This window comes from Schistocerca piceifrons, chromosome 5 (assembly GCF_021461385.2).
Source record: "Schistocerca piceifrons isolate TAMUIC-IGC-003096 chromosome 5, iqSchPice1.1, whole genome shotgun sequence".
Lineage (NCBI taxonomy): Eukaryota > Metazoa > Arthropoda > Insecta > Orthoptera > Acrididae > Schistocerca > Schistocerca piceifrons.
This window is the reverse complement of record NC_060142.1, coordinates 43,475,382-43,502,773: the sequence shown is the minus strand read 5'-3', so window position 1 is coordinate 43,502,773 and position 27,392 is coordinate 43,475,382. Positions and strand designations below refer to the sequence as shown.

At 36.7% G+C, this 27,392-nt stretch overlaps 1 protein-coding gene across 1 annotated transcript in view; it reads right to left on the bottom strand.

Annotated features, from left to right (window-relative positions):
• Positions 1 to 923: 923 nt before the first annotated feature.
• LOC124798171 (hillarin) overlaps positions 924 to 27,392 on the bottom strand; it is a 544,164-nt gene continuing 517,695 nt past the window's right edge. The window contains exons 8-11 of the mRNA XM_047261455.1: positions 20,595 to 20,803; positions 9,217 to 9,347; positions 5,605 to 5,862; positions 924 to 3,376 (exon numbers count right to left, since the gene is read on the bottom strand). Coding sequence (XP_047117411.1) covers positions 3,074 to 3,376; positions 5,605 to 5,862; positions 9,217 to 9,347; positions 20,595 to 20,803 — 901 coding nt within the window. The 3' untranslated portion in view covers positions 924 to 3,073. The remainder of the gene's footprint in view (positions 3,377 to 5,604; positions 5,863 to 9,216; positions 9,348 to 20,594; positions 20,804 to 27,392) is intronic.

Here is a 27,392-nt window from a genome sequence, read left to right as displayed (position 1 = left end):
CTTCTCATGTTACCTGTAAGAAAGTCAACATTAAAACCACCTACAATTATAATATCTCTTGTTTTTGCAAAGAGATGAGTTAACAGAGATTCTAACTGTTTTAGAAAAATACATATTTTGCCTGCAGGAGCCCTATAAAATGAAAGAACAGTAATTTCAGAGAAATCAGTACAGATTACAACTCCACAAACCTCACAATGTTGATCAATACAGTATTCACTCAAGTCTAAAGATCTATAAGCTATTTTGTACTTAACATATAAATCACCACTCTGCCCTTATCTAAAGAATGTCTAAAGTAAAGAGCTGCTAGGTTATAGTTATTCAGTTGCAGTGTGTCACAACCAAGTTTCATAAAGTGTTCACTAAAACAGATTACATCAGCATTATCAATAAATTCCTTATCTAAAATGTTAATGGATAGCTCATCTAGTTTACTTAATAAGCCTTGAATGTTCTGATGGTAAACAGCAAATTTATTAGCACTGGCTGGAGATTTGGGGTGGTTGATTGGGTTAGTCTCTCTTAAAGTATTAACATTAGGCTTACTTGGAGGTGTAGTTATGACACAATTTTCCTTTCCTCGTGATGATACCATAAAAAAATTCTGTGCATACATAAGACAACACTGTATTTTTGAATGACAAATTTGGGAAAAAACTTTGTTTTACAATCAGGTAAATATGGTAACTGCTCAAGTTGAGCAATACCTCTGGCTTTGGACACCAAAGTTTAATGTAGTAAACATTAAGAAATGCATTTTTCCCCACACAGAATAATGGTAATTTTGCTGAGCAATACTTACCACTGTATTCTTGTTCTAAATATAAGGATGTTAGAGGAGTGGTGTGGTGTGGTGTGCTGTCATGTTTGTATAAGAAATGTTTAAAATGGAGAATGGAATATTTTTAATAGTCAGCTTTTATTGAAGCAACATGTTACATATAAACAATTAAATAGCCAGAACACACACAGATTTACAACAAACATATTTCATACAAATAATTTTTGTCTTAAAATTAAGAGCTTGGATTTACTTGACTTGATATAATACAATATAATGAATTTCATAATGGTGCTTCTGCAGCTCCATCATGATAGTTTAAAATATTAGCATGATCTGTATAATGACAAGAATGGAACAGTATACATAGATACGATGAAACATTTTGTTTCCCACGTACAACACCATCTGATATTTGCATCAAATATTGCTTTCCTGCATAGATACCAGCAGTGATGATATATTAATTGACATGGCTTTGTTGATGACTTGTGTAAATACAGTGTCTCAAAAATAGAACTCGAACATGAGATCACAGATCTGATCGCCTGTATTTGTTTAGTGAAATGAAAGTGGTATGTAAAGTGTTGCAGTTATGTATATACAGTGCCTGTTTTGTAGGATGGCTGTCCATATATTTATAAATATAAACTTAGTTTTTCAAGTATATCTAATGGATTACATATGTTACATTACTGTAAAACTGAAGTGCGTGCACACACACATGCATCCAATCTCCTCCTCAACCTCAGCCCTGCCCGTTCCCTCTCCCAATTATCACACTTGGAAATGTGATGTTCTCTCTCTCTCTCTCTCTCTCTCTCTCTCTCTCTCTCTCTCTCACACACACACACACACACACACACACACACACACATTTTTAGCTTCCAGATTTCATTCTGTCCAACATCACTGTTATGCCATTAGTTGAGATAAGTGGATAAGTTGTTTGCAAAATGATGTAAAAAATAAAGTTGTCATTCATGCAATATAAATATCAAAAGGAGGGGGAAGGGGGGAGATTGGTCATGAGTGCTAAAGAAAGTGAAGTGATGGGAGTAGTATGTCACATAACAACTGACAATAACACAAAATAAATAGTTTCATGTACAACATGTGGAATTACTGATAGCATTTCCTGCAGCTGTCAATTTTCATTTCACAAAACTGCTCTGTGCAGGAAAAGAGTATGCAGGAAGAAAATTGTAGGCCCACAAACCTCCCACTCCACCCCCCTCCATAGATATGCACATACACACCTCGAATTTTCATTTCTTTCATATATTTGTACACCATGCAACCAGTCACATTTCTAGAGAAGACGCTACTTTCATCTCCTCATTGAAATTCCTTTTTCCCCTCTTTATATCTGAGACTCGCACCATCATTTGACATTACTGTCTTTACTGAAGGGATTCACTTTAAAAGAAAAAGTGCTATCATGAAAGTGTCATTTAGTACTACCAAGAGGTTTTATTATACAGAAAAATATGTGGTTGCATGTTGAATTGAATGTGAAAACTCAGCCCCACAAATATGAAATAACATTATTATGTATTCTCTTTGCTCAACACATTGTTATAATTACAACAATAAATATCTGTTTCATTGGGTGAATATATGTGGCAAGATTGTGCATGTGGAGTCATTGTGAAAGGTTTATATATACTGGTGGTAAGGTAAACTCATTTTAAAAATATAGATGATGGTATGAATTTTTAAAGCTCATAAGCTAGTACAAAAATATTGTGTGTTAATTATTGTTTCTAATACCACACATCTTCAACACTGATTCATGCACGGTGATTTAATATTGGAGGATTCAGCTTTCTGTAAGGTTTTTAATAAAAACAGTCAATGCATTAGTGCAGACAGTGTCACAGTGAAAGTTAATAGTGATATAAAAAGCAACATTACAGCCATCAACACAACAAGAAATGTAATGGGAGAAAATAGTCAAACTCAGTCATGTGAGCTTGCACTCCTTGTAGATTTGATGTTCTAATTGTGTTAGCTTAATGGCTACTTGACTATGGGGTGTAGTCATCTGTTACAAAGAGCATCTGAATCGTTATCTGCTGCTCTTATATCTGAATACTTGTAGAAGTAATGCTTTAATCTTAACAATAAAATCTTTTAAATGGTATTAGTAACATTTACAACAGTTTTTCTTGCTTTTGGTTAGACAATCTGGTTCATGGCTGTGTATTTCATTTCCATGATAACATTTTTCTGACAAGATCTTGACTGTTTTGATAACACTTGTGTGATGAGTTTTGGCAACCTGCTTCAATTTCTTTTTGATGAATTTATCAGATATTTACAACAGTGTGTCAGAAGATGCTTCTCACCAGTCCCATCCATCTGACTGCCCCCTAATTCACGTGTGTAAATATCGAGACCATACTGACCTTCCTCAGGGAAACTTATATGAAATGTTACTATATCATCATCTGAGACTAAATGAGAAACAAATTTTGCAAGTCTTTTCTCTTCCACGCCATTTTTATGCAGAGTTGCCATGAAGTCTGTAAGTGGTCGTGACATCCTGAACTGAAGCTCTAGCTCCCTGCCAGCGAACACCAGAGCATCCTGTTCAAAATAAAACAGAAATTACAGAAATATACAAGAAGCAACTATTTTATACATGATCTATATGCAGGTTTTGTCCCTCTCTCAAAATTTAAAAATGTGATCTTATAAATTATTTGCAAGGAAAAACTCAGCTGCTCAGTTACACCACATTTTGTACAGTTTGGTATTGCCGTCTACCATCAGTACAAAACCTGTAAGCAACGCTGCTGGATACTGCCTTTTTGGAAATCCTGTCAGCACACAGTCTATCTGGTCTGAACTCTATTCTATTTCATTTGTTCATGGTCCACCCCTCCCTATTGTCAAGCTCCAACTTCACTATGTCTTCTGGACAGTACATATGTTTCTGTATTATTTTGTCCTTGTGTATGCATCTTCTTGTATTGCTTAAAGACTGTTTAAGCTCTCCTACTAAAATATGTCTACTTTTCACATGTCTGACCACACATGACACAATGCTTTGTAAGCTAATGGTGACTTATTCTCACTCATTATTTACATTTTCTTGTCATGTGGGTTTCTGAATTAGAGGGAAATTGCGAGATTGTAAAGTTAAATATTGAGGATCAATCCCCAGTTGTCTTGTTTTTTTCTGACATGGAAAGAAAAGATAAAGTTTGAAAAACAAGACACAGAAGTGTCTTTAGAGGAAAACCTAGTAATAGACTTCATGAAATATTCGTAACAAATTTTCCTCCTCCAGCTTGGAGAGTGGTTACTTAACAGCAACGAATATGAGGATATATGAGATGATCTTTCTTAGAATGGTGAGCTGTAAAAGCATAAACTGTATCTGAGTAAATGTTTTAGATTACTGGCGAGAATACTAACAAGATTCAGTTATCATTGGAACTGTGTTCTTTTGGGGCCCACAGCCTCAATGGTTACCATGTATTCTTTCTTATCATTGGTTTTTTTCTCAGCAAATAGGGCAGAAAGTTCCACATCTGTCGATAAATTATGGCAAAAAATAGTAGCTCCAGTTTTAATTATCTGTGAAAGGTACAATAGTGCATAGCTGTGTGGATTTACTCAGTTATTTATATCTGCTTTTATGTGCTCGATGATTGAGGAAATCAGTCACATTATTCAGTAAACATCAGTTATGATTTCATAACTCAGTTAATCATAAGATGGCAAGGACAGATTATGGAAAGTAAATAGTGGAGCTTTACTATTTTTGGTCAGTGACATTTTCCAGCACCAACTGCGAATAGGATCTTCTACAGGAATGCTACAGGCTATTAAGAAAAATAATTACTCATCATTTAGTGCTACATAGTATATCAGATCCTCCTTCCTATTTCTGTTCATACAAAGAATTATTTGTGCATACACGTGACAGGCCAAATATATATCAGGGTAACACAATTGTCTATGCAATAACTAGAGTTAGGTAGGTTACAGGATATACAGCTGAATTACCAACAGAATACAGCTGCAGAAACATTGTAATAAATATAACTGATAGTACACATTGCATGGTAATTGCATCAAAAGGAAAATTTACCCATAAACTATAAAATTACGAGGAGACAGAATGGCTGGCCGCTACTTTCAGGAGGTAAAATTTCAATATTTCCAACAGATACCATACCTAAGTGCAAAAAAAGTGTCCTAGCTTTTGGAAACAGTAGTTCCATCCTCAGGGAAAGTTACAAAGGAGTGTCAGGGTACTAAGACTCCAGGGAAAGAGTTCCCCACCTGTTTTGAGGAAGAGGAGGGGGACAGAGATTTCTTCTATTGTTATTCATAATTGTTTTTCACTTACCTCTGCTCTGTAAATGTACTACTGCATCCTGACAGCCTCTCCCAGAATCTACATTTCTGATTCTCATGAATTTTCTGTTCACACCCAAAATAACTCTCTAATCAAGCCCTATCTTCAGACTTTTTCTACAGAGGGGGCATCATTTTTAAATGTCTTTTTAGTATGTGAAAATGGTTGTATTTCTTTGAGACCTTTCTGTTGCTTATATTCTCTCAATTCTATATCTCTACTCTGAACACCCCACCCTTTCCTCCTTTCACCCTTTACAATCCTCAAGATTTCCAATTAAGACAAAACTATCATTGATAAAAGAGTAATTTTCAATATGTTGGAAATCTTGTAATAACCCTGAGCTTGTTATAATGTAAGGGTGTTGAATATCACTTGCCTTGAGCTTTGCTCTGCTTTTCTACAGACATTTGTCACCTTTCATAATTATTCTATCTGAACCTACCTGGTGGGTTATTGGCACAAGTCCAAACAGCCGTGTTGCCTTTGTAGGGCCCCATTCACCACTGGCACAGTCTGGCAGAGGGACCATTACTGTCTGCAGTTCTTCACATGCAATCTTGAACTTGCATACACTCTTGAATTTCATGGGTTCACCCGTCAGGTATTCCTTTGGCGTGACTGCATTAGCAAATATATCCAACAGGAATGCTCCACTACAAGGAGCATGTACTCGAAATGCGACAATGTTTCCTACAACAGACTGTAAAACCGCAAGAAGGATTCAAAATTGTGTTTCATTTTTATAAAGCAAAGGTTTAAATTAATTCATGTGTCATTAACATGCCATTAAATTTCATGTGAGTAGTTCCCCACAGCTTATGATACTTCGGGAATGTCATGATCACCACCATAATCTGCTGTTCAAATAAGCAATTTTTATCCCAAAAGCAGCTTATCAGTGGGTCAGTAACATTCTTTAAATTATTAAGATACATAAGGGGGGTTGTATTTAAATAACTAACAAATGTACTCATACAAGTAGTTTTTGTAAGGCTTTAATTGTCACCACAAAAATATAAAGTTACATAATTAAGTTTATTTGTGGGTACATGCCTGCAGTCTTGGCACACATTAAAATCTTCATGCCACAGTACCATAGCATGTCACTAGAGGACCCAAAACAATATGCACAGCCCATTGATAAAGTGCGGTATCACACAATAATTCATTTGCAGCAGGAGTAGAAAGACTGCAGCTGTGTAAGGCCAAAAACAAACCATGTGGATTGGCCTCATAGAGCTACCTCATTTCTGCTGCAGCTCCCATAAACAGATTACCTCATGATACTCAACTCCTTCAATGGGATGTGCTTTTTGTTTTGATGCACCTAATGGCATGTGCAATACTATGGTGTGGAGATTTCAGTGTGTACAGGAACTTCAGACACATACCTGCAAAGAAACAAAAAATTTGTTGTGTTAACTTTATTTTTTGTGGTGATAGTTAATACTTTGACAACCCTTTCCCCCTCCTTGCGCTGCCTGTCTTTCCATGTAGCATTCAAACACTTACTTGTAGACCTTCCAAATTTTTACTTACAGGACAGAAACCATTAGCTAGAGAAATATTGAGCAAAGTATGTTTTAGATAAAAGAGGACCATCTCAAAAACTGAGTGGCAAGTTTTGTTGTCTTCACAGTTATAACAATAGAGAGCTGTTTACTCACCAATGTGTGATTCAGGTATATGTAAATGCATTTATGTAATTGTGAAAAGGCACTAAATTTTAATGGAACTAAGTGCTCATTTTATTAATACTGTGAGGTGACAAAAGTCATAGGATACCGCCTAATATCAGGCCGAACCTCCTTTTGTTCAGTGCTGTGTAGCAATTTGATGTGGCATGGACTCAACAAGTCCTTGGGAGTCTCCTGCCTCTATAGCCACCCATAACTGTGAAATAGTTGCTGGTGCAGGACTGTACATGAACTGACCTCTCCATTATGTCCCATAAATGTTCAATGGGATTAATGTTAGGCAATATAGGTTGCCAAATCATTCACTCGAATTGTCCAGAATGTTCTTCAAACCAATTGGGAATAATTGTGGCCTCGTGACATAATGTTTTATCAACCATAAAAATTCCACTGTTGTTTGTGAATGTGACGTATACGAATGGCCTCAGCTTATTCAGCTGGATCAGAGGACCCAGTCCATTCATTGTAAATGCAGTCCACACTATTATGGAGCCACCACAAGCTTGCACAGTGCATTGTTGACAACTTGGGCCTACGGCTTCCTAGAGCCTGCACCACACGAAAACCCTACCACCAGCTCTTACCAACTGAAATCAGGACTCATCTGACCAGGCCACAGTTTTTCAGTTGTCTAGGGTCCAAGCCCAGGGGAGGTGCTGCAGGTGATGTGCTTTTAGCAAAGGCACTTGCATCAGTAGTCTGTCGCCATAGCCCATTAATGTCACATTGCTCTAACAGATTTGTTTGTTGATTTCTCCGATTATTTCATGCAGTGTTGTTTGTCTGTTAGCACTGACAACTCTTACACAAACGCTGTTGCTCTTGGTCATCAAGTGAAGGCCATTGGCCATTGTATTGTCTGTGGTAAGAGGTAAAGCCTGATATTTGGTATTCCAAGCACACTCTGACAATGTGGATCATGGAATATTGAATTCCTGAACAATTTCTGAAATCAAATGTCCCATGTCTTTAACTCCAATTACCATTCCACGTTCCAAGTCTGTTAATTCCCAAGGTGTGATCAAAATCAAGTCAGAAACCTTTTCACATAAATCGTCTGAGTACAGATGACACCTCCACCAATGCACTGCTCTTTCATACCTTGTGTACATGATACTACTACCATCTATATGTGTGCATATCGCTATACTGTGACCTTTGTCGCCCCAGTGTAGTACTGTAGCATACTGCACTAACAGGCAACTGCCAACTGAGCTTTAAGATAATTAGATAATTTATGTAAGAAATACCAGACAACAGATAATTTACTTTTTATTCTACACAGTACCTTAACATCTGCCACTGTCTCCCACTTTGGAAGACTGTGGCAAAGGAAAGGAGTGGAAAATTGCTAGGATGAAAGTCAAATCATAGAAAGCATTAACAGTGAAACATAACTTGCAGTTTAATTCATAATAAAAGAGTTGTGCAACAATAATAAGTAACTCAAAATTCAATATTTTGAACATGGCTGACTTCAGCAACTGTCAGAAATCAGTAAGTGAATCCATAGCAGCCAACCAGTTGCAACAAAGGGGGTATTATTTGATTTTTGAGCATGGTTTCGATGAATGTAAACTCCTGTATTTATAAAGAAGAAAAGTTTACATCTGTCAAAACTATGGCCAAAGGTGGAGTAAAACCACATTTTGTTGCAGCTGGTTGGCTGCTTTTGATTCATTTGCTAATTAAAAGTTGTCTCGTTTGTATTTTTAACATAATTATAAACCACTGTTTTAGTCATAGGATGAATTATCATAAGCAAAGGAATTATCCTATTAGATTACAAGTTCAATACTTTTCTTTAGGGATTAGACTATGAGAACTTATAACACTAAGAAATAGATAAATTAATCTGCTCACAGTGCTCGATGGCTGTTTGCCACATTTGAACCTCACATAAATAAACACATGAACTTCATGTAATCATTTTGTTAGGCTTTTATTTTTGCCCTAAAGCCATCAGTCTTTCATTCTTGTGCTCTCCCAAAGTGATGAGCTATTCAGCAGTTGTGAAATGTCTGATATTTGGTTGACCTTAAGCATGTTAACGCTTGTCCCTTGATGGATAAGTCTGCCACAGATTTTTCACATGCAATAATTATTATGAGCAGATTCTTATAGAATATCAAAGGAAGTGCTACTTCAAAGTACTTCTTACAAACTTCTAATGATATTATGGATGCGAATAAACAATATGAATATTGTTTGATTTCCTTTGTCAAGAAGGAATTGTAGTGTAAATCCCCTTCACTTTGTTCTTCAACATACAGTTTCCCATGTACAATTCCAAATCAGAGCTCCACAAGTTAGTATACAGCTGACATAAAATATATGATGGTAAGGTCAAAGATTACCTGCATCACAAACCGCTTCAAGCTGACTCCATCAAAACTATCGCCGTCACTATCATAAAATTTCAAGTTATAGTGGAAAATCAAACTTGACTGCATGTTAGCTGGCATTGCTATTCGTACTGTGGCTGCACCTGAAAAATATTTATTTACTATTTAGAGCTGTATCTTTGATGTTAATTTAGGCAACATATAAATATAAATCTAGGAAAATGAAGTAAGTACTTAATTAAACACAATTTATGATAACTTGATGTACACATTTTGTGGCTGGAAGCAGGGAAAAGCACATACTTCACAGTATCAAAGCTAACAGATTCATGAATAATAAGAACACATTGAGAATCCTGGAGAGTAAAATTTATCCTTCTGTTGGTAAGAAAGACAGGCTGTAAGATGAAATCAACTGGTAAGAGAATACATTTAGCAGTGGATATAAAGAATGATATGCTAATTACTGAATACTACTTGTAGTCTGGAAGCAAATTACAAGACGACAATATAACTGTAGACTAGAAAGTAAGTGCAGGTGGAAACTAGGACTTGGAACATAAAAATAAATGGAAATGAGAGAGAGAGAGAAAATGTTGAAAAGACTGACAAAATATGACAGAGGAAGATAGGTGAAAGTGAGAACAGGAGGCGAAAGGATTAAAAAATTTTGAAAGTGCTGAAGAATCAATTCCTATAATAAGGGCTGGAAAAAAGTGATTTTATGGATATTGGTAGAACATATCTAAATAGCTTGAGTAGTGGAACCAAGTGACAATATTCTTGATTCTATATTCCAGTGTGAGTTAACGAAATGGAAACTTAAAGTACTACCAATGTAAACAATAATAACTATAATTTTAATGAGTTATAATCATAAAATGCTGACTGTAGCTTGTAAGTCATATATTGTACATGCTGTAACAAGTAGCCTGTTTCAGTTATGCAAGTTTTGGTAGTGCTGGTCTGTAAAGTATCAGGGAGATGCATTCAGTAAGTTTTCTAACCAACATGGATGATAGCCATGGTGTAAAGAAACCTCTTTACGAATGTATTGTGCATGGAGGGAGGAGTACCTAAATTTAATTAGTGGCAGAGGTCAATGCTAGTAGGTTTGGAAATATTTCGGGTGATGTTGATCTCATTTCAGGGCATGTCTTATGGGAATTATGGTATGCATGTAAAAGACGATTGATTCTAGTCCATGTCATTACTACTCAATGATAGGGATACTGTGTTTATGCTTCATTGATTTGTTACTCTTAATGAGTCCATAAGGACTGGCCATTTTTGATTTCTTCACACTTACAGGGCTTGAAGGTCAATGCCCAGACACCATTTTCCTAAAGCAGTGTAACACAGTTCTTAAAAACAAATCATCTTTGAAGATTTCCAGTATAAAACATTAGCAAATACAAGAGTAATTGAATGCATACAACAAAAGAGATTGTAATTGTAAAGTCACTAGTTCTAATCTAATATTTGTCTATTTGCTTTTATTTAAATTCCATAAGGAAATGTTATTTAATAAATATGGAAACATAATTTTTAATAAAAATAGCTTGTTTTTATTTTTAATTACCAGAATGAAAACAAATCAAAATTTCATTCAGGCATGTGAAATGCCTTCTTGTCTTCAATACCATAGTAGAAATAAAAAAATTATTTTATTTGGATTTGAAGTTTCATGTTTTTACATAAAATTTTAATTATTTTGAGAATACTTGCATTTTCATACAAACGGTAATTAAAAATATGCCACTTTTAGTTATATAATTATGGTTTCATATTTGTTAAGTAACATTTTCACTTATTACTAAACACGGAATTAACACAAAAAAACTACAAGTGAGATTCAAACCAGCAACTTAACACTTACAGTCCTATTATGCTACACATTCACATGCCAGCAACAATATATCAAACTGTTTTGTATGTAACAGTGCTCACAAATCATTTTTACTTCTTTTATATTGCAGTGCTTTAAAAACTGATGTTCAGATACCAACCTTCAAATCTTGTAAGTATGAAGAGAATCGTAGAGACCCACCCAGTCTATAAGGTCTCCTTGTAAGATTGACTAGAATTGTCCACAGACAGGCTTCTTTATAATATGAGTTTCATCTATGTAGGTCACCCTGTTGTAGAACCTGCATAACATCGTTCTAGTTCCACATTTTCCAGGTACACCATCAGTAAATTTCTATAATCTGGAGTGATGTGAGAGCACAGACATAATCTGTCAGCTGACTTGTAATTTCTGATCAACATTACTGAATGAACATCCCCAAATAATCAATGGAGAGGAATGATGATGATTAAGCCATTTACTCTCTCTTCTCCTTATCAGATGTCTTACATAGCTCTTTTCTCTCTCATCATATTTTGTCTTCTCACTTTTCTCCACATCTTTTCTTCATTCCTCTCACTTTCATTTGTGTACTGACCCATTCCTGCTCTGATTACAAGTGAGATAACGTAGTGTTTAACACACTAAACTTCTGTTTATGAGAACAAGCTTCAGATCCTTGTTCAACCATCCAAATTTAGGTGTTTTGTTGCACTAAATCACTTCACACAAATGTCAGAATGGTTCCTTCGATACACCATTGCTGATTTCCTTCCCAATCCTTACCAAACCAAGCAAATGTTCAATTCAAAATGACTGTTTCACAGGGGGTATTAAATTCAAACCATTCTTCTTTCCTTCCTTACTCTATCGTATATTTAGTATCTGCCAGCATTCTGTGATTTATTTTAGCTAGCAAGTATGATGCACAGACTACCTTTATTATACAGTTGGTACAATGAAAAATTTAATTCAAATGTTCAACCCAATGTTATATCAATTTCTGTTTTTCTCTCATTTTTTCTAAGCAATATTATATAAATGCTGTTTGTAATGGTGTATAAAACATGATTCCATGTATGTTGCATATCTAATTGTATCTCATCGGTGCAGATAGATTTGCTGCCTCTTCCACCTTCTTTGCACGTCCATTTCTTATCTTCTATGATCTTCTCCAAATAGGTCAATGCTAGATGAGTTGGTTACTTGCCAGAGCTTGTGGTCTTCTTCCAGACCATCACAAGTATTTCAGGTTATATTTGTGCCCGTTGAAATCTTTTGGAGCTGCTCCTTTTAACACTTCAGAGGAGCGCCATGTTATCTCCTGCTTATAATGAGCTCACAGTAGAGGATTTGGGTTGGTTAATATAAAGAAAAATGGTAGTTGGGAGTACAAACAGTAGAATGAGTAAAGATAATCTCTTTCTGTGTAGTGGTGGTATTGAGTGACGGGTTGGCATATAAATGAGAACAGACATAGTAGTTTGACTTTTAAACTTTTGCATCATTGGAACAAACAAAAACACACAATAAATCTGTGGTGCCATGACTATATAACTGCTTGTGTGTCTTTGGGCTCTGAAGAACAATGTGAGCTCATGAGCTGAACTACTGTGTTTCATTTATTTTTATATTCCTACCCTCTCATTAATCTCCTCCCTTTACTTAATTTGGCATTAATTAAAACTATTCTCTGTCTGCACTTACCTGATTTTCTTTTTCCTGTGTCCTGTTTTTTTCCTGTTGATTAAAAAAACTGTTTTTAAATCCTAACACTTACTGTGCAACGTCTTTGTCTCATTGTTTTCAGCCCTGCTGCAGTTTATTGTGTCTGGTAACAAGCCAATCCTTTTCTGTCTCAAAATGTGTGTGTGTGTGTGTGTGTGTGTGTGTGTGTGTGTGTGTGTGTGTGTGTGTGTGTGTAGAATGTTACAAGATGTGAAATTTCTGCCAGCTTAATGCTGCAGTAATAATGCTGAAAGATGAAAAGGCAAGTGAAGGCACATGTGCCAGCTGCTGTTAAAAAAAGATGGACACTGACATAACTGCCACTAGGTTATCAGGTAGAAGTACTGCATCAGAAAAAAAATAGTAGCAGTATTTTGCCTGGCAGAGAGGAAAATAATATGCAGTTGTGATCAGTCCTTCCCCAAACAGTTCAGGAGCTATTTATTAAATTAATTTCTTCTATTTTTGCTTAATATGAGATATTTTCATTTCTCATATACTGGCATTGGACATGTGTCTTCCTACACACTGATGAAATTCATTAATGCTATTGACAGGGATTATTACTGATGCTCAATTAAATGATAGGGGTAACACAACAAACTGAAAGTAATTTAAGTGGACACATAGATTTAAATGAAATCCAACAAGCATATTCTTTTTTGAGCCCATACATGGAAAAAATGTAAATGAAGTAATCAGTCAAAAGCAATGGATGGGTACCTCTCACCTATGTGTGCCATGTTAAATCAAACACTGATATTTTTTGTGGAGTCACACCCCTTACATTTCAGTATGTTTATTATGTAAATCCATTTGCAGATTTGTGTTTCCTAGTAGTGGGAAAAATCACTGGAAATTTGTGGTTACTGAAGTTCCTTTGTGATCAACAATCAGAAGTGGAACATAATAGTTCTGCTTAACATTCAGATGTACACATAAAAGCTGCAATGCCAGGGCAGTCAAGGCTGCAAAACAGACTTTCATTTCTAGTACTTGTATTTTTCACATATAAGCATTAGGCCATGGCCTGGAAGCAAGTTTCTGTGGCTAATGTTTTGTCTCCTAATGCTGGAGATGTAATAGGAGGATTTAAAGTCTCAGATAGTAGTTTCGAACTTAAACTGTGTATACATATCCATGCAATAGCCAGGCAGTGATGTCACTTCCTAAGATCATGTAGTTGCACTGAAGTATGTTATGGAGCTTGTAATGCGGAAGGGTCAGCACTGTCTACTTTATTTATCAATGTCACCCCTAACTTGCTTAATTTCAGTTCTCCTTCCTTTCTGCTAAAGTTGTTTTCATACTTTGTAGTTTCTATGGCCTCTGGCCTCTGTGTACATCATATCATAGTAATGATCGGACCCTGATAAAACTATAGTATCAGAAAGCAAATTTGTTGGCTACAGCCAATTTATTTGTGTTGCCTAGACACAAACTGCCTTAAAAGGAAATGGCTACTCTAACAAAGAGATAAATAAGGCACTACATCCTGAAGGATCTGGAGGCTCTACTGAAACAGAACAAGCTAAAGAAGGAGTTTTCATCACATTCTTGAAAACAGTCACAGATCATGTCAGCAGGGTACTAAAAACCAGTGTTGACACAGTATTCAAACAGACAAGAAAGTTCCATGAATATTTGAACAGTACAAAGGTTCTATGCTAGCTGCTTGCCACAGGTGGAAGAGGTGTTGGCCAACTCTTGCAGGATGAACTAGGATCAGAATACCAGGTCACCAATTTTTTTAAACCTAGTGCTGGTCTGGAGCAGGTGACAGAGGATTTAGGATCACTTTGCAAAGATTTCACTAAGGAAGACACCGTGGTTATAGTGGGTGGGGCAGGTAACAGTATTGACAGAGATCCTGGGTACAGCATAGAGTGTGACCTGGCGAAGATTGCATCAGCATCGAGGCATACCAGTGTTGAGTTTGTATCTGTTCTTGGGCGCCATGACCGACCTCATTTGAACTCTTCTGTCAAGAGAGTTAATTTGGAGCTGGAACAGCTGCTCATGTCGGGTGCGGGGTCACACATTGGTGTGGTTCATGTTGATTCTGTCAGTAGGTGGGATTATACTAGGCATGGCCTTCACCTCAACAGGAAGGGGAAGGGTAAATTGGCTGGGGAAATAGCAGGAAAGTTAAAGGGGGGAGGCACTGTCATGAGTGGTAAAATACCAGTGGTTATAGGATTCAGAAAAGACCCTTTTTTAGGGTAGGGAGGACAGAAAGAAAACAAACTTTAAGAGAGGTTAGAACTGAGACAAACCTTCAGTTTGAGAAAGAAATCAAAAAACATAATTCCAGCTTATTACATCAACATAAACAGCCATTGGTTAAGAATTTTCAACTGTCAGCAGATATTTTAACTCCATCCAATTTTAAGTCAGTCAATGTGAAATGTCAGCTATCTTTATTGCATCAAAATATTCGAGGACTGAGAAATAAAATTAATGAATTAACTATCTGCATAGATGAATTAGAGTCTTCAAACCCAGCTGACATAATCTGCCTCTCTGAACATCATGTGACCACTGGTATAGAACTTTTAAGTGTTACAGGGTTTAGGTTAGCATCTCACTATTGTAGATCAGAAATGGAGAAAGGAGGAGTTGCCACATTCATCAGGAACTGTCATAAATTTAAGAACATAGACATTCATAAATTTTGCCTAGAACAGCATATGGAAGCATGTGCAACAGAATTAGATTTTCACAAAAAATCTTTCATAATATTAAGTGTATATCGAGCACCTGCAGGTAACTTTAATCTGTTTGTAAACCACCTTGAAGCTGTACTGGCCCATTTAACAACCAAAAACAAAGAAATAGTGGTTGCTGGTGATTTCAATGTAGATTTCCTTAAAGACTCTCCCAATAAGAACCTATTTGAGTTAGTAACACTATCATTCAACTTAATTCCCACAGTAAAGTTCCCCACTAGGATAACCACTTGCTCACAAACAGCCATTGATAATATCTTTATAGAAAAGTCAAATGAACAAAATTATATTACAAAACCAATAGTCAATGGCCTCTCAGACCATGACATGCAGTTCCTTCTGTTAAATGTTAATACTGAACAGGATATAAAATCTGTTAAGTCTGAGCTCAAGAGGGTAATCAGTAAGCCAAAAATTGATTATTTTAGGACACTCCTCAGAGACATTCACTGGACTGATGTTTACAGTGCTCATGGCATGAATGAAAAATATAACATTTTTGCTAATAAAGTGCTTACCTTATTTGAACACTGCTTTCCCCCAAAACTTACCAAGGTTAGAGCAAAGTCTACAAAGAAGCCATGGATTACTCGAGGAATAGGGGTATCTTGTAAAACAAAAAGAAAACTGTATCTGTCAATCCGAAACATTTCCAATGTTGATGCTATAGCACATTATAAGAAATACTGCAAAATATTAAAGACTGTAATACGGATGTCAAAGCAAATATATTACAAGGAAAAGATAGTCATATCAGATAACAAAATAAAGACAATATGGGATATAGTGAAGGAGGAGACCGGTAGAACCAGACATGAAGAGGAACAAATAGCATTAAGAGTAAATGATGCATTGGTGACAGATGTGTATAGTGTTGCAGAACTTTTTAACAAACATTTTATAACTGTTACTGAAAAGATGGGGTTGTCAGGTTCGGTAGATGCTGCTATGGATTACCTTAGACCAGACATTTCAAGTAACTTCCATAATATGAATTTGACCCTCACTACCCCAACAGAAATAATGTCCATCATAAAATCTTTAAAATCAAAAACATCTAGTGGGTATGATGAAATATCAACAAAGTTAATTAAAGAATGTGATTCTGAGCTAAGTAACATATTAAGCTATCTGTGTAACCAGTCGTTTATCAGTGGAATATTTCCCGAATGGCTGAAATATGCTGAAGTTAAGCCACTGTTTAAGAAGGGAGATAAAGAAATAGCATCAAATTTCCGTCCAATTTCACTGTTGCCAGCATTCTCAAAAATTTTCGAAAAAGTAATGTACAGTCGTCTTTATAACCATCTTATCTCAAATAACATACTGTCAAAGTCACAGTTTGGATTTCTAAAAGGTTCTGATATTGAGAAGGCTATCTACACTTACAGTGAAAATGTACTTAATTCATTAGACAAAAAATTGCAGGCAACTGGTATATTTTGTGATCTGTCAAAGGCATTTGACTGTGTAAATCACAATATCCTTTTAAGTAAACTAGAATATTATAGTGTAACAGGAAATGCTGCAAAATGGTTCAAATCTTATATCTCTGGCAGGAAACAAAGGGTGTTATTAGGAAAGAGACATGTATCAAGCTATCAGGCATCATCCAACTGGGAACTAATTACATGTGGGGTCCCACAAGGTTCCATTTTGGGGCCCTTACTTTTTCTTGTGTATATCAATGACCTTTCATCAGTAACATTACCAGATGCCAAGTTTGTTTTGTTTGCTGATGATACAAACATTGCAATAAATAGCAAATCAAGTGTAGTCTTAGAAAGATCAGCCAATAAAATATTTGTAGACATTAATCACTGGTTCCTAGCCAATTCTTTGTCACTAAACTTTGAAAAAACACACTACATGCAGTTCAGAACTTGTAAGGGGTGTCCCAAGAGTATATGTCTAACATATGATGACAAGAAGATAGAAGAAGTGGACGGTGTTAAATTCTTGGGATTACAGCTTGATAATAAATTCAACTGGGAGGAGCACACCAGAGAACTGCTGAAGCGTCTTAACAAATCTCTGTTTGCAATGCGAATTTTGTCAGACATAGGGGATATAAAAATGAAAAAGCTGGCATACTATGCTTACTTTCATTCCATAATGTCATATGGGATTATTTTCTGGGGTAATTCATCAAGCCAAGCTAAAGTATTCCGGGCACAAAAACGTGCAGTAAGAATTATATGTGGTGTGAACTCAAGAACATCCTGCAGAAGCCTGTTTAGGGATCTAGGGATACTAACTACAGCTTCCCAATATATTTATTCCTTAATGAAATTTGTCATTAAAAATATATCACTTTTTCAAACCAACAGCTCAATTCATGGAATCAATACTAGAAATAAGAATAATCTTCACAAGGATTTAAAGTCACTTAGTCTTGTACAAAAAGGTGTGCATTATTCAGGAACACACATTTTCAATAACTTGCCAGCAGCCATAAAAAGCTTAACAACCAATGAAATTCAGTTTAAGAGAAGCCTAAAGGATTTATTGGTGGCCAACTCCTTCTACTCCATTGATGAATTTCTGAGGAAAACCAACTGATTTGTATATAAGTACAACATAACTTCTGCACAATTTCAGTGCAGTAATGTGTTCACTGAAAATTTGTGTGTGTGTGTGTGTGTGTGTGTGTGTGTGTGTGTGTGTGTGTGTAAGTATAATCTAACTTCTGCACCATTTCAGTGCAGTAATGTGTTCATTGTAAATAAGTATTACAGTAGTTGTATTACATGTTTCTTACCTTATAAATAAATATAAAACTTTTTTATTTTAAATTCAGTGCAATAGTATTTGTAAAATGACTCTTAGTGTTCATTAAAAAATGACGATCATTCCACTTGGGACCTGTGGAATGGTACATTAGCTTATTTGTTTTAGTTTAAATATTTGTCATGTATTGTTGTTTTTCTGACATGTTCCACATCCTGGAGGACCTCCTCACTACGGATCAATTGGAATGAAAGTAAATCTAATCTAATCTAATAACAAATCCCTTGCACACGTAGCTAAAGGAAGCATTAACATCTGGCTAGAGAATAGAAGACAAGTGTCACTGGAGCAAGACACAAACTGGCAGTATAAAATCACACTCTGGGGCCAGGGAACCACCAAATTCTTCAGTACTATAGATTTGTCAATGTCCAGTCATTATTATGCTAGAATGTACAGAAGTGCTCTGGAAATTCAAAGGCACAAAAACAACTTAACAGAAAGGAAGAAGGCTTGAAATTACACAAGTTGGTGGCCTTAGTGCTAAATCAAATAACACTAACTCTTTTGTATTACAAGCACCATAACTTACATCAGCACAATCTCAGATAGCGGACTGATGATGATGCAACCTAAACATTGCATAGATACATATAAGCAGTTCAGCTTGATGAGTTTGTTTAAGTTTGACAGTACTGTCTGTCTTAATAGCCTGTGATGATATCTGCAGCATAAGGAGATGAAGCATTGGGTACAGAAACACCTTGTAGTTGGGCCTAATGCCCGAATAAGAAAAATTGTGTATATGTATGCAATTCTGACCATTACTTATCTTGAGTGCCTACATGTTCTATGTAGAGCAACAAACTCAAAGAGAGTCATACTTCACCATCCTTTGTAACACTTCTGATCTCTCCAGTGTCTCACGACTATTATGAGAGGGGCAGGGAGAGACCAACTCGGTGAAAAACACAACCTATTTAATGAACATGGCTCTGAGAATTAACCTACTTTGTATCTATCAACATCATTTTCAAAAATTCTACACCTCTTTTGTCTATGACACAAAAGAGAAAAATTATCCAAAAGTAACCCAATTTTCAGGTATTCTTATGGGCTCATTATCTCATCAAAGGAGAAAACACACAAAGTCACAATTGAAATATAAAGCGTTACAGACTTTTTAATTAAATAAAAATTTAATTACTGCACAATGATTAAAATTATTTATAGTCAGTTTTACATTTATGAGTGACATCGTCCTAAGAGTATGATATTATAGTTACACACTATTCATACTTAAAGGAATGTGCAATCATATTCTTAATTACATTTTTTCATAGGGTGAAGGACTTTCTACATTTCTGGAATTTTATTTTCCAAATATATGTTAGTGCCATTTTAATTTGCTTTGCAAAATGGGGCTTTGCTCTTGCCTTTACTTGGTGTAGGAAGATACTTTGCATATTGTGTTGGCTACTACACTAATTTTATCCTCCAATGAAGTGTGACATTGGGCTGGTGCTACACAAGTGCTATATCAATATTTTACGTCAAGGACAAGGTACTAAACAAGATGTATAGTCTTGTTACTGGTTGTCTTAGACCTATGACATTTGTAAATCTTTACCAAATCACTGGCATAGCACCACCAGATACTTGTCGTCAAGTAACTGTCAGCACAAAGAGAACAAATCACTCTCGTCAGAAAAACCAACTGCTACATGGGCACGTTCCAGCAGCCCCAAGGTTTAGATCTAGAAGAAATTTCCTCAAGATCACTCCAGTCTTCCAAACAGCAGAATCTACAGCAAGAAAACAGTTGAGAATAGTCCTGATGGCCTTTCCCTCCCAACTGGGCATAAACAGAATTGGATCAAATGCAAGTCACTCAACCACCTTTGTTCTGGAGTTTAAAGATCCAGGAGTAATGCACAGAAATGGCACTTTCCTGTGGATTCTGCTTACTGTGACTGCAGAGAAACAATGGCCATGGATCACCTACTGTATTGTCAACTATGCCCTTTCTTCTTGCACTTATAATGATCTGTGTGTGACACTGGGTGCAATTGAAGTTGTAAGATTTTGCTCGGTACTTCTTTCTTTCATTTGTTTGTAATGGTAATTACCATTTATTGTATTTGTTTTTCTTACTAGAATAAAAAATGAGTTTACAGACAGCAGACATTTTTATAGGTGAATGTGTTTACCCCAAATAAAATAAAAATCCTCTGTATCTTTGTAACAAGATAAAAAAATACTGACTGTTCAGATTCTATCTCTCCAATATCATATTGCTACTACATCACTTTTTATTATATACAAAAGGCTTCAGTTATATATATCAGTCTTACCTGTTGCATCAGTGTACATAACAGCCTTGGTGTTTGTATCAGGGAAATAGAGTCCATATCGAAAGAACAGAGAACGTACAAAAGGTAGTTCTTCAAATTCTTGAAGTGTAATTGGATTTTTTAGTAATTGCCATTCAGCTTGCAATGGAAAGAACTCATAGATGAATTCTCGTGGATCTGTGAGGAAGTAGTGGTCATCATATTCATACCTGAGCAAGAAAGAAAGCAAAAATTCATTCAATCACAGATAATTATTTTCTCACAAAAAGTATCTGAAACTAGTTTGTATTTCACCGCTGCAAGTTTTATGTTTATGATTACTTAACAGAAGCAGAAATGCGACAAACACTCTAAAATAATGAAGTGACATTAACAATAAAAGCCAGCGGCCGTGCCGCAGTGGTAACACTGGTTCCCGTCAGATCACTGAAGTTAAGCACTGTCGTGCTGGGCTAGCACTTGGATGGGTAACCACCAAGTCTGCCGAACACTGTTGGCAAGCAAGGTGCACTCAACCCTTGTGAGACAAACTGAGGAGTTACTTGATAGAGAAGTAGTGGCTCCGGTCTCTAATCTATTAATAAAAAAAATGAAATGAGCATATGGCATTGTTGGCTGGGAGTCCCCATTCGGTGAAGTTCGGCCACCAAATGCAAGTCTTATTTCAGTCAACACCCCAATGGGTAACTATCGCACCAATGATGAGGATGAAATGATGATGAGGACAACACACACCCAGCCACTGAATGGAGAAAATCTCCAACCTGGCTGGGAATCGAACCCGGGCCCACTTGCATGGGAGGTGAGCGCGTTACCACCCATCTAAGCAGGTGGACTAATCTATTAATATTTCTGGGAGAGAGAACTGTACCTAATGCTGTCTGCTCACAGTAGACATAACAGGACACAAAGAAAATTGAAATTCAATATATTTATCCTAATCTGGTGCCTGAAGAGGGGCAGCAGCCTTTTCAGTAGTTGCAGGGGCAACAGTCTGGATGATTGACTGATCTGGCCTTGTAACACTAACCAAAACGGCCTTGCTGTGCTGGTACTGTGAACGGCTGAAAGCAAGGGGAAACTACAGCCGTAATTTTTCCTCAGGGCATGCAGCTTTACTGTATGGTTAAATGATGATGGCGTCCTCTTGGGTAAAATATTCCGGAGGTAAAAGTTCCCCATTCAGATCTCTGGGCGGGGACTACTCAAGAGGACGTTGTTATCAGGAGAAAGAAAACTGGCATTCTACGGATCAGAGTGTGGAATATCAGATCCCTTAATCAGGCAGGTAAGTTAGAAAATTTAAAAAGGGAAATGGATAGGTTAAAGTTAGATATAGTGGGAATTAGAGAAGTTCGGTGGCAGGAGAAACAAGACTTTTGGTCAGTTGAATACATGGTTATGAATACAAAATCAAATAGGGGTAATGCAGGAGTAGGTTTAATAATGAATAAAAAAAATAGGAGTGTGGGTAAGCTACTACAAACAGCATGGTGAACGCATTATTGTGGCCAAGATAGACACGAAGCCCACGCCTACTACAGTAGTACAAGTTTATATGCCAACTAGCTCTGCAGATGATGAAGAAATTGAAGAAATGTATGATGAAATAAAAGAAATTATTCAGATAGTGAAGGGAGATGAAAATTTAATAGTCATGGGTGACTGGAATTCGATAGTAGGGAAAGGAGAGAAGGAAACGTAGTAGGTGAATATGGATTGGGGGGAAGAAATGAAAGAGGAAGCCACCTGGTAGAATTTTGCACAGAGCATAACTTAATCATAGCTAACACTTGGTTCAAGAATCATAAAAGAAGATTGTATACATGGAAGAAGCCTGGAGATACTGACAGGTTTCAGATAGATTATACAAGGGTAAGACAGAGATTTAGGAACCAGGTTTTAAACTGTAAGACATTTCCAAGGGCAGATGGGGACTCTGACCACATCCTATTGGTTATGAACTGTAGATTAAAACTGAAGAAACTGCAGAAAAGTGGGAATTTAAAGAGATGGGACCTGGATAAACTGACTAAACCAGAGGTTGTACAGAGTTTCAGGGAGAGCATAAGGGAACAACTGACAAGAATGGGGGAAAGAAGTACAGTAGAAGAAGAATGGGTAGCTCTGAGGGATGAAGTAGTGAAGGCAGCAGAGGATCAAGTAGGTAAAAAGATTAGGGCTAGTAGAAATCCTTGGGTGACAGAAGAAATATTGAATTTAATTGATGAAAGAAGAAAATATAAAAATGCAGAAAATGAAGCAGGCAAAAAGGAATACAAATGTCTCAAAAATGAGATCGACAGGAAGTGCAAAATGGCTAAGCAGGCATGGCTAGACGACAAATGTAAGGATGTAGAGGCTTATCTCACTAGCAGAAAGGTGGAAGGAATATATAGAGTGTCTATACAAGGGCGACGTATTTCAGGTCAATATTATGGAAATGGAAGAGGATGCAGATGAAGATGAAATGGGAGATATGATACTGCGTGAACAGTATGACAGAACACTGAAAGACCTAAGTCAAAACAAGGCCCTAGGAGTAGACGACATTCCTTTAAAACTACTGACAGCCTTGGGAGAGCCAGTCCTGACAAAACTCTACCATCTGGTGAGCAAGATTTATGAGACAGGCAAAATTCCCTCAGACTTCAAGAAGAATATAATAATTCCAATCCCAAAGAAAGCAGGTGTTGACAGATGTGAAAATTACCGAACTATCAGTTTAATAAGTCACAGCTGCAAAATGCTAACACGAATTCTTTACAGACGAATGGAAAAAGTGGTAGAAGCTAACCTCAGGGAAGATCAGTTTGGATTTCGTAGAAATATTGGAACACGTGAGGCAATACTGACCCTACGACTTATCTTACAAGCTAGATTAAGAAAAGGCAAACCTAGGTTTCTAGCATTTGTAGAGTTAGAGAAAGCTTTTGACAATGTTGACTGGAATATTCTCTTTCAAATTCTGAAGGTGGCAGAGGTAAAATACAGGGAGCAAACGTCTATTTACAATTTGTACAGAAACCAGATGGCAGTTGTAAGAGTCGAGGGGCACGAAAGGGAAGCAGTGGTTGGGAAGGGAGTGAGACAGGGTTGTAACCTCTCCCCAATGTTATTCAATCTGTATATTGAGCTAGCAGTAAAGGAAACAAAAGAAAAATTTGGCGTAGGTATTAAAATCCATGGAGAAGAAATAAAAACTTTGAGGTCCGCAGATGACATTGTAATTCTGTCAGAGACAGCAAAGGACTTGGAAGAGCAGTTGAACGGAATGGACAGTGTCTTGAAAGGAGGGTACAAGATGAACATCAACAAAAGCAAAATGAGGATAATGAAATGTAGTCGAATTAAATTGGATGATGCTGAGGGAATTAGATTAGGAAATGAGATACTTCAAGTAGTTAAGGAGTTTTGATATTTGGGGAGCAAAATAACTGATGATCGTCGAAGTAGAGAGGATATAAAATGTAGACTGGCTGGCAATGGCAAGGAAAGCGTTTCTGAAGAAGAGAAATTTGTTAACATCGAGTATAGATTTAAGTGTCAGGAAGTCGTTTCTGAAAGTATTTATTTGTACGGAGCATAGCAATGTATGGAAGTGAAACATGGACGATAAATAGTTTGGACAAGAAGAGAATAGAAGCTTTTGAAATGTGGTGCTACAGAAGAATGCTGAAGATTAGATGGGTCAATCACATAACTAATGAGGAGGTACTGAATAGAATTGGGGAGGAGAGGAGTTTGTGGCACAACTTGACTAGAAGAAGGGATCGGTTGGTAGGACATGTTCTGAGGCATCGAGGGATCACCAATTTAGTATTGGAGGCCAGCGTGGAGGGTAAAAATCGTAGAGGGAGACCAAGAGATGAATACACTAAGCAGATTCAGAAGGATGTAGGTTGCCGTATGTACTGGGAGATGAAGCAGCTTGCACAGGATAGAGTAGCTTGGAGAGCTGCATCAAACCAGTCTCAGGACTGAAAATTGCAACAACAACGACATCTTAATCTGTAAAGCTATTTATGCATTTTTTCCGCAGTTAGCTCCCAAGAATGAAGTTATATAAGAAAATGTGAGTTCTGGTACCCATATTTAATGTGATGTTACATCAGAGCTGTTCAAACTATAGGTAAGAACAGACCATTTAGGTATATTCTTTAATAATGACAGGAACTTGACTTGCTTACTCACGTTTTCCAGTTTATATAACAACTGTAGGATATTATTCCCTATTAAATGTCTTACAAGGATTATCCTAAAAGGCAAACATGTGCAAAATTCTTCTGAAGCGCTTTACATTAGATTAATTAATAGAGGGAAACATTCCACACCAGGAAAAGATATCTAAAAACAAAGATGATGTGACTTACCAAACGAAAGCGCTGGCACGTCGATAGACACACAAACATACACACAAAATTCAAGCTTTCGCAACAAACTGTTGCCTCATCAGGAAAGAGGGAAGGAGAGGGAAGGACGAAAGGGTGTGGGTTTTAAGGGAGAGGGTAAGGAGTCATTCCAATCCCGGGAGTGGAAATACTTACCTTGGGGGAAAAAAGGACGGGTATACACTCGCACACACACACATATCCATCCACACATATACAGACACAAGCAGACATATGATATTGGAATGACTCCTTACCCTCTCCCTTAAAACCCACACCCTTTCGTCCTTCCCTCTCCTTCCCTCTTTCCTGATGAGGCAACAGTTTGTTGCGAAAGCTTGAATTTTGTATGTTTGTGTTTGTTACATTAGATTAATGGATATAGAGATCATACTTTACCATTTATATTTGATCAGCACTGATATATATTTTGTGAGACTTGGCCCTTAATTCATTCTGCCATTTTGACTTAACCTTTTATTTCTTTCATATGTATAGATTAATTTAAGTGGAATATGGATTGGCAGTAATCAGTGCCGCATGGTCACTCTTTAACTGTACATCCCTACCAGGTTTGTCAACATTTTCCGAAGGCAGATTTACTTCACTGTCTACATACACATTTAATCTGACTTCTCTTCTGATACCTGACCTGTAAGAGTAGCTTGGCATAGCCCCTAACGTAATCAAGCACATAAAATCTTCTGTCATCAATACTTCATTGTTCCCTGTGAGGATGAGCCAAAGTATTAACTTTGTAGTAACGTCTTTCCGGCTCTCTCAGCCAACTTAGAACCATCTCTTAACTTTATAGTTGCCTACCTGTGCATTTCTTTAAATCTGATGATAAGTGAGTCGCTTGGTGCAAAACTGGAACTGTGTGATGGATATAACAAATGTTTCTACGTAAAGGATTGAAATAATTTCTTTGTGCTGTGTTAGAACACATTATATCACTGACACAGTATCCTCTAAATGGCTTGTCACAAATAATCAAATTAATTATCTCCATAGGCAAGGATTAATGGTCTAAGGCAAGGCAAGCTAGTAAAGAAATTTTGAAAATTTCTGTAATTGGATAGGTAAAAAATCTACTCACCACACAAACTTTTGGAGCCAGTGGCTCCTGCTTCTGGCAGAAGGGTTGAAAGGGAAAGAAGAAAGGAAAAGACTCTTCCTTCCCCTTCAACCCCTCTGTCAAAGAAGGAGCCACTGGCTCCAAAAGCTAGTAGATATATTATCCATGCAATTACAGTGTATTTTCAAAACCTGATTATTTTCATTGGTTACAGGTGACTGTATATGTTCGGATGGACATGTGTGTGTGTGCGCGAGTGCATACCTGTCCCTTTTTCCCCCTAAGGTAAGTCTTTCCGCTCCTTGTATTGGAATGACTCCTTACCCTCTCCCTTAAAACCCACATCCTTTCGTCTTTCCCTCTCCTTCCCTCTTTCCTGATGAAGCAACTGTAGGTTGTGAAAGCTTGAAATTTGTGTGGGTGTTTGTGTGTTTTTTATTGTCTCCTATCAACATACCAACACTTTCGTTTGGTAAGTTACAGCATCTTTATTTTTAGATATATGATTATTTTCATTGACATTTAAGATACATCATGTGTTACAACTCATTACTTCCTAAAATCTCATTCTACTATAGTCTGATGGGGGAAGTGGACCTTCCCGAAAGAATTGTGCGGCTGCGGTACAGTGACACACAAAATCTGTTGTCCATTTCCTGTCCAGCAGTGTAATGCAACAAGTGGTGATTTACAGTGATTCTATTTGTGTGATTTCAGTTACCAAAGTCAGTCAGTTCAGTTAATATATTTTGTGACACACTTAGTTATCCAGAAGTGATGAATAGGCATACTATAGTGTAAGAAAATGTGCATAATACAAAAAAGAGATATCTTCAGAGTAAAGAGCATTCGGTTGTCTCTAAGATTATTACAGCTTGTGTTAAAGAGTTGGCACAAAAAGAACTGAGGGCTAATATTTCCAGTACCAATCAAAGAGCTGTGATTTATACAGAAGTCAGTCTTGGCATAAAATGCACTTCAGAAAGGAATGAAAAAATACACCATATGGTTTACTACAATCGCCAAGACAGAGAGCTAAGGAATTTTTGGAAGAAATCCATTATTGTAAACAGATTTTGAAAATTAGTAGTTTGACAAATGATGGGGGACTTCTGCATAAATAAAAAATACTGTGCTAACGTTATGCAGATTACTTATTGCAGTAAAACAAAAGTTACATCTTTCTTGGCAGCAAGATATTTTGCATAAGACATTGCATGAAATGGGATTTACCTGAAAGAGATCTCTAAATAAAAGAAAGTTATTGGCAGAGAGAAGTGATGTTATTGACTGGTAATGCAAATACTTGATACAAGTAAGGAAGAGCAA